This window comes from Syngnathus scovelli, chromosome 2, assembly GCF_024217435.2.
Source record: "Syngnathus scovelli strain Florida chromosome 2, RoL_Ssco_1.2, whole genome shotgun sequence".
NCBI classification, from domain to species: Eukaryota; Metazoa; Chordata; class Actinopteri; order Syngnathiformes; family Syngnathidae; genus Syngnathus; species Syngnathus scovelli.
This window is the reverse complement of record NC_090848.1, coordinates 10,278,608-10,287,198: the sequence shown is the minus strand read 5'-3', so window position 1 is coordinate 10,287,198 and position 8,591 is coordinate 10,278,608. Positions and strand designations below refer to the sequence as shown.

Below are 8,591 nucleotides of genomic sequence, written 5' to 3'. Positions count from 1 at the left end.
AAGTTGAAGTTGCAGCAAAAAAAAAAAAAAAAGCAACATTTTGAACTTGCACCATGGAGAGTTCTTAAAGTACCTTAACATACAAAGTCTCATGGGGCGTAGAAATTAAATTTCCTCAAAATATGGAGGAATTCCTGCTTTTGTCCCTGTGACTAATCTAAGATCACCCCGCCTCCAGTTTACCCGCTCGCTCTAATGAGTGTTAAAGCGGTGTGGATTGATGGATGTATTCAGTACTTAGATGGTCACAAAATCATTTCCTTCTGAAGATGGTAGGCCGACAACCAAGAGATGTTTACAACAAGGTGCTCAATAGCACTCCCAATATGTTTGTAAAGGTTCAAGAATATCAGGAAGGAATTTTAAAATGTCATAGTGAACCCTACAGAGGCATGGCCAATCTTATTGAGTGATGCTGAGCCTGCAAACAAAAGGACACTGGGGGTAGCAGGTGTGCGGGTGTGTAACCGTACACCTCGGTTTGCAGGTTAAATCCCACTGACGACATCCCGACCTGGTGTTAATCTACACAATCCAATGTTTGACATTTAGTAGGCAGCAGCCAATGGGTGGTGGCTTCCATGATGAAGTGAAACCCATTAGTAATGCTTTTATCACGTGGTCAATTAAACAGCAAATCTCGACAAAGAAAGACTGGGGGAAAGAATGAACAACATCATGTGCGCATGTGGCCGTGCGTGTGTGTGTGTATTTGTGTGTACGTTCCGTTAGGTGACAATATAAAAGGTGGGCTGATCCAAGAGGATACAAGAACCCAGCATCAGCATCAGAGAACCAAGACCAAGACGAACGAGAGGTAAGACTACTTTGATTGTTTTCATTGTGTAACTGCAAAGTCTTATCAGAGATGGCTTTAGGAATCCCTAAATGTATTTGTGGTGCTGATTTAAGAAATAGTTTTTCTTTTTTGGAGCACATTAAGTCTCTGAACTGTTTTTTATTTTATAAGTTTGACCTATAAAAACTTGCGCAGTATAGATTTGACCATACATTCCAAATTATAGTTTTGATGTTGCCGAAAAAATCCACCTTTTGCTATATCCAACCCTTAATTCATAAATAACAAAAATTAAATCAATTAAAAAATATATATAGCTGTATTACATATTATAGTAAATGTTTTATTAATATTATTATTATTATCATCTATCAATCCGTCCATTTTCTGAATTGCTTCTCCTCATGAGGGTCACGGGCGTGTTGGAGCCTATACCAGCAGTTTTTTAGGAAGTAGTCAGGGCACACAAGACGGAATTATATGATATGCTTGACAAAAAACAGGGGCAGATTCAGAATCAGTTAAAAAAAAAATCCTCTATAAGAGTTCATTTGCATTGCTGATTTAAACAAATGTTAGCCAGTGGGCGGATTCAAAATCAGTTAAAAAAAATCCTCTATAAGAGTTCATTTGCATTGCTGATTTAAACAAATGTTAGCCAGTGTTAATTATTATTTTATTATGAATTATTATTATCAATTATTAGTGTCAATTATCTTTTGTGATGAAGCTTTTCTTGTAAATTGAGTGCTCAAAATAAACACATAAAACACAACAGTAATGTACATTGCATTAAGAAGAAAATCTATCCCTCCTTTTTTCAAGACCTCTTTACGATTGTTGCTGAGCTGGAGCTCTCTCTGAAGGTGTGTGTTTGTTCTTGATTGGCAGGAGGATGTGTCCTACATGGCTGTTAGCGACGGTGGTGCTTCTGGGTGTGGCTAGAGGAGCCGCCAGTCAGTGTTGGGAGCATGCATCCTGTCAGGAGCTGGACTCAAAAAGCCTGATGGTAAAACCTGAATGTCAGCTCCTCGTGCAAATGTGCAACCTAACGTAGGTGTCTTTACATCCCTTCACTTTAGGATTGTCTGCAGCTCTGTCACGCCGACCTCAGTGACTTGAACGCCAACCCGCGACCAGTTCAGCCTCCCCCCATTCCAGAGTCTGACCCCTCCCCCCCTGCCAAGCGCTCTTACTCCATGGAGCATTTCCGCTGGGGGAAGCCAGTAGGCCGAAAACGCCGTCCCATTAAAGTATACACGCCCAACGGCGTGGAAGAAGAGTCCAGTGAGGGTTTCCCCGGGGAGATGAGGCGTGAATTAAAGAATGAGCCGCCGGTAGTTTCAGAGGAAGAGGGGGTGATGGAGGAGGACGGAGTCCAGAAGAAAGACGATTCCTACAAGATGAAGCACTTTCGCTGGAGCAGCCCGCCCGCCAGTAAACGCTACGGCGGCTTCATGAAAGATTGGGTTCAGGCCGAGCAGAGACCACTGGTCACGTTCCTCAAGAACGTCATCAACAAAGATGGACAGATGCAGAAGTAGTGACACGTTGAGTTGCTGACCACCAAAGTGTGTTTGAACAACTACTGACTGTAAATATTGATGACATGGAAACATAAAGTTCTTGCAAACAAAAGCATTCCAGCCTGCTCCTTTGAGTCCCACACAACTCTACAACAACTAGTGAGACAGTCTCACAAATACATATGTGCAAACAGTACATTTATTAATTTAAATCTCCTTACACAAACTACTGAAATGCTTTGACAGAGAAATGAAACACACACAAAAACACACACAACTGCAATCCACTCACACTTCATGCTGAAATATATTCATATGAACATTACAGGAAACTTTTCTCTCGTAGACACAACAGAAATCGCCTTATACAACATGTGTGCACTCTTTCAATCTCCGGGTTGAAATGTTCTTGAGGAAGATAGTGAACCTACCTCATGTTGATCTTGATGCTGCATCAGTAGTTGAATGAGGGGTCGCTTTTGAGTGCCTTGTAGATGGAAAAGCATAACGCAAGACCCCTTTTACCCCCCAAAATTTACTCAATTTGCATGGAAAGAAAAAAAGAATACGTGACTAGCACTACATGGAGTAGCTGTTACATATTTAAAATGAAGTTGGTTCAATTTGATTAAGCTTGAAGTGTCACGTACCGCGCTACCTGCCACCCAGTCTACCTGTCACAGCCACGCCCACTCTTCAACAGAACCATATGCACCTGCCTCTGCTCATTTTCAGTCCCTATTTAATCCCCACATACCCACCTAGCATTGTCCCTGTATACCTTGTGCTGCGGTTCCACGCCTTGGCATGCTCTAGTTGCCGACCTGTTTCGTTATCTGACCAAAATTGCACGCCGCCAGCCCCGACCTGACCACGTCCTGACCTCGTCTCTTGGACCACGCCTTGCCTGATCTCCACTTCCCATCTTCCCCAAAAGATCAATAAAACAGTGTTATGCCCCTGGTCGTTCTGTCTGCTTTGTGTGACCTCTGGAGTGCAAAAGAAATCATGTTGCCTAAGTCGTGTGGCATTACGCAATGAAGACTGAAATAATATCGAAAGATGCACGCTGTTTGTTGCACCGGCATCTGATTCTTTTGTAGCGAATAACATTTTCTCTCTCACAAACACGTCAGACTGAAGAAAATAAATGCAAAAAAACTAGTCAAAATTTAAAAAAATAACATTTATTTACCATAGCAACAGAACAATGACAATAACCACTGTGATGGTTACATAATGGGACAATCCCTCAGCTGCTGTCCACTCCCCCAAGGCCAAGCTCAATCTCCTCCTCTGGTTTAAATCCGGCAGTCTTCTCCCCCAGCGTCCGCCACCAGGGTAGCCTGTTGGCCTGTAGCCTGGCATTGTGGGCGTCACGGGCACGAGTGGCGATGGTACCGGAAGGGCTCAGAAAAGACTTGATATCGGTCGCCGTGACAGCAGAGAGTGGTGGGGCATCTGCGGAGGAAGAGAGAAAATCGAGACTTTTCCATTTTGCTCTTCAACTCAAGGTCGTGGGCAGAAAACAATCTGAGCTGGTTGCCAGTCAATCTCAATCTCATACTGATGCCATGACAGGTGTGTCCTGACATCAGTGCATATATTTCAAACAATGAGTCAATCACAAAAGACAAAACAAAAACCTTTGAGGAGATCCAGCTGAGTGTGAGTGTGAGCCAACAGGGAGTCCATTTTCTGCTCCTGCCTCTGTTGTCGCACCGCCTGTTGCAGCAGTGCCTGTAGCCGCCACTGCACATCGACGTGGAGCTGTTCACATTGCTGACGACTCACGCCGCTTGACTACAAAAACACGCACACACATACATATGTAAAAAGTACATTCATGTTCCGCAGTGGCACAGATTTCTGTTCAGTGAACCTGTGTTAAAGTCATTCAAAGTCAAGTGCCTTACGGGATGGAGACGGATATATTCCTCCACCTGTCTCTTCAACACTGCCCTCTTGCTATCGGTCAAACCCTTCTGGCCAATCCAGCAAGGTCCGGAGGCCAAGACTTTGGCTGCCCGACGCTCTTGGAGAAAGCGACGCACCTGAAAGATGGCACAGCGAGTCAGACTCAGTTAGATCTCAGTCAGACTCACGGCATAGGTGCTGTTACCAGCCTTATTTCAAGGTATTAGTACTCATGACAGTGGGCGACACCAATATCAATGTCGGAAAACCCTTGCGGCTGTATTCAATCAGGAATAAGAAATTAGAAGAATATAAAATGCCATTCATTTCATGAAATTTGAGGAAATTGCTACATCGTGATACATCTTTCTTTAAAAGTGTCATTGTTTTTCAGGTATAAATCTTAGGTATGAAAATAGTGATACTTTGTATCATGACTCCTCAAGAATTGAGCACTCATACCGGTATCGGTTTATGAAAACTGGTATTGAGTATCCCGTGAATGTGCTTAAGAGAATGTGTAAAAGAAATAAAAACAAGACATACAGCTCTCTGTAGGGTTCTGGCGGCATCCTGCTGTGTGCGTGCGAGCTTCAGTGCAGGTCGCTGCGAGTCAATGCGTCGTCTGGCTAGAAAGCCTCGCCAGGCGCTCTGAATCAACACGGCTGCACGGACCTCGCATTCTAGCAGGTACGGCTGCACCTGGTCTGGACATGAGAAGGAGATACAACGTGTGACTGACTACTTCTGCGTATGTCAGAAGTGCTCAAGTCACATGACTTGACTCGAGTCAGACTTAAGTGGTCATATTTGGGACTTGCTTTACAAAGAATTGATTGCCGTGGTGGGACTTAAAATACTTGCCTGTTTATTTTTGAAAGTTGTTCTGATTAACCACAAATAAATGATGGGCAAAAAGTTCAACCTAACCCAAAATCTCCCAAATACAAGCGGAAAATGGGTTATGGTTTGCTGAAACCACTGGCAGAGCTAGAGGAGGGAAAGCGAAGGGCCCTGGTCACCCCTGAAATATGCTTTGATCCCCCATTGACATTTAGATATTTACTGATCTTTTTCCTGGAATTTCTTTCCACAATTCCCCCCCGCTCCCTACAGGGAACCTATACTGAAGGTTTATCAACCTTTTTGTTGGAGAAACCCATAAAAAGACTTCACAGTATGCTTTGCTCTGAGCTGCGTGCAAGCGACCTATTGCGCAAGTGTACCAGGCGGTAGAAGCTGAAGCAGTTCTCTCTGTTTTTGGTGGAACTTTGTCCTTCCCTGTAGCCGTTGCAAACAGATCTGCACAAACACATAACACACAGTCATCTTGGGTGATGGCTGATGCAGTTGTATGCTAAGCGACTGCTATTTTTTAACCTGATAATTCAACTCCTCTTGCAACCGCTGTTCCTCTCTGTGTTGTTGTTTTTGCCGTCGGCGAGCCCTGGCACACACACAAACACACAGGCACGTTATTAACAGCTCTCAAAAATATATACAGAAAGTAATAGGACAGGGAGAATAATAGATTTTCTTGAATCATTAGTTTACACTTGTTGGCATAATTCTTTTTTAATCACATGGCACACCTGAAGCGACGCTGCAGCATAGAAACCACTCTGCCAAGACTCTTGATTCGACGTCTGGTCACATATGATTTCCAGGCTGCCTGAATCACACACGCCGCTCTCACACGGTCAGCCAAAGCCTAGACGTGAAAAGATGTCAGCACAGACAGCTTGTGAACAGACAGGGTGACTCTCACAAGTGACTCACATTTTTTTCCTGGGACTGGATAAATGCGATCAGCTGATCAACTTCCTTGTCAAAGCCCCGTCCTCGCCAGTCTTTGTCTAATAGGCTGTCTAAACCTGCAAAAACAAACAGCCAAGCTTGAACTTTTTGAATCTTTGCTAAAATCAGCGTTGTAAAACAGAAACAATATGTTACCATCATGTTGAATGCCTACGGCGGAATGGAGCACTAAAAGACTATTTCATATAAAATGGACACTGAATTTTATTTAATCATACATACTAACGGGAACCAGGAGCAAACAGATTGCAGATATTTGCCCAGACATTGCCATCCAACCTTTGAAGTTGAAGAGGAAGGGCTGAAGCGGCAGTTGCTTGGCCATGTGGAGGATGAGTCTGACAGATGCTCCGCCCAGCGCCCCATCAGAGGTCACAGCTAATTGGCAAACAGCCTCATTGAGTAGCAGCCGAATGGCGTCGTCGCTTAAACTAGACAAGAAGTCACTGTACACACAAGCCGCAAAGTATTTCAGATGGCTATTTTCTATGAGAAACGATAAAGGTGTTTGCGTTTGTGCATGCGTATGTAAGCGCACGTGTGATACCTGCTTGCCGTACATATATTAATCCACATGTGGATACAGAGCAGTGACACAGTGACCTCATCGCAGCCCTGGATGAGTTCGTAGTGGGTAGAACCAAGAACTAAGAACATGCAAGTGTCGTTAAATTCATTTCAATTGCTGTTGTCACATCAAAAGACAAATTTTAGCAACCATTTTAAATGAACGACTTAAACGTACATGCTACAGTAGTTTGCAAATAATAGGAGGGCGCCCACCTTGCGCGGTGAGCTGTGCATGCGCTCTCAGAAGCCAGCTGACAGAATCCATCACATTCCTGAAGAGAAAAACACACTGACGCCGTACAGGTCAGTCAGCATCTTAACGTCCTGCATCAGCGATAGGTAAACTTGTTGGCGCCGCCTCACCTCTGCTCGCATCGCAAGATGACTAGCCAAAGACAGGACGCCATCTATGACTGATGGTAGGAATAGCCTATGAAAAGTCTCAGGCAATTCACCAGGCTCCACCCCAACGCAACAGGAACTAAAGTCAAAAGACAGAAAGTCAGATGAAGCAAACATCCTCGTTCTGTGTTTTATGGTGAAGAACAACAAACAGAGAAAAGGTTGTTGGCCTGTTGTTTGGCACTTGCCTTGTAAGGGAGGCCAGCGTGACGGCAGCTCCCCAGACGCTTTGCAGCCTTTGGGGACCCAGAGTGAGCAGGGTGACACAGTGGCTCAGGATACCACTCTGATACAAAAGAGACGTGATTCTGGTCCGTGCATTGCTATCCTTCTGGGCCGTCGCCGTGTCCAGAAACCCTGGGTTCGATAGCAGATAACATTTACTTTTTTCCCCACGTATAACAGAAGCTGATCCTTCATTAGTGGTGCAAACGCATAGTCTGAGAATGTTCTAAATTTGTTTATAGAATACACACAAATTTATGTACAGATATTGACGAATCACCTTTAGACGCAAACGCTCGTTTTGTGCACAAATTGGTAAATAAGGGCCAATGTGACATTTCCAATCATCAACTACTTGAGTGATCAATTGGAGAACTTAACATAAAAGTACCATACTTTGTGGCATCAGAGAAAGATTACTGATTAATGGAAAGACAGAAAAGGTCTCACGCTTTAAAGTATCATTCAGCAGGTGGATTCTGTCAGCAGAACTCAGACTTGAGTCCTCCACTTGTCGCTTTAGATGCATTACTGCCTCCTCAGTCCGCTCCATTGTAACTGTAGTAAGTAATCGATTAATTTAACGTTCAACGTGCCAATAACATAAACCCACTTCACGAAACAAAGTGGGTTTGAGTAAGCACCGTTTTAATGCTCCATTAGGGAACCCAAATGCCATACCATTCGCATGCAAATGCACTTTTCGATAGACTAGCTTACATGAACTAAACAATGTAAACACAATGACGTCACCCCGCTGCGACAATTTAGAGAGGTCTTTTGTGGCGCTTTATGATGACGTCAGAGTGTTTTCGGTACCTCCCTTCACATTGTTAAACGGTGCAAATGTAACTATTACAAATGTATGTTGGTTGTCTATCGTGAAAGGTATTTAGAGGTAAAAAGTATCTGTATGGAAATAGACCGCTTTTAGATAGATCTTGTAGATGGTAGATTGATCTAGGGTAAATCAGACTTGATTTTTTTTAAACACAATCTGGACTTGATATACTTATATTTTTATAATGGAAAGAACGGGAAATGTCATGAGTACGTCCACATCAGTCATAGAACTCTGACTTCTAAGGCACTTTATTGGGCTACAAGCCAAAGTCATGTCATTTGCATTTATATTGATCAGTTATTAATCAAATGTGTTTCAATGTATATTGTACAGGGAGGAAGAAGGACGGTCAACACACCGTGACTTTTTTGTTGCAGTTTTGAGTACACTGTGTACAGCGTGTGCATATTTTGTATTTTTTTAAATTTTGTATACATACTTCCTGTGTTTGTGTATTGTATTTGAAAAATACTGAAAAAAACATTTCAAA

The 8,591-nt window shown here is 43.2% G+C and overlaps 2 protein-coding genes across 2 annotated transcripts; one reads left to right on the top strand and one right to left on the bottom strand.

The window, feature by feature from the left end:
* Positions 1-607: 607 nt before the first annotated feature.
* On the top strand, positions 608-2,440 carry LOC125988086 (pro-opiomelanocortin). The gene is made up of 3 exons (XM_049752887.2): positions 608-817; positions 1,691-1,808; positions 1,882-2,440. Exons 1-3 carry the CDS (start codon positions 687-689, stop codon positions 2,341-2,343), a joined length of 711 nt encoding a protein of 236 aa, XP_049608844.1. The 5' UTR covers positions 608-686; the 3' UTR covers positions 2,344-2,440.
* Positions 2,441-3,490: 1,050 nt separating this feature from the next.
* On the bottom strand, positions 3,491-8,036 carry iqcb1 (IQ motif containing B1). Its single transcript, XM_049755799.2, has 14 exons — positions 7,708-8,036; positions 7,221-7,389; positions 6,994-7,111; positions 6,844-6,919; positions 6,608-6,707; positions 6,340-6,506; positions 6,022-6,116; positions 5,835-5,953; positions 5,623-5,689; positions 5,469-5,544; positions 4,789-4,949; positions 4,242-4,379; positions 3,972-4,128; positions 3,491-3,786 (listed from the first exon to the last, which is right to left on the bottom strand). The coding sequence occupies exons 1-14, from the start codon at positions 7,808-7,810 to the stop codon at positions 3,578-3,580; spliced, it is 1,755 nt and encodes a 584-aa protein (XP_049611756.1). The 5' UTR covers positions 7,811-8,036; the 3' UTR covers positions 3,491-3,577.
* Between the last annotated feature and the right edge of the window lie 555 nt (positions 8,037-8,591).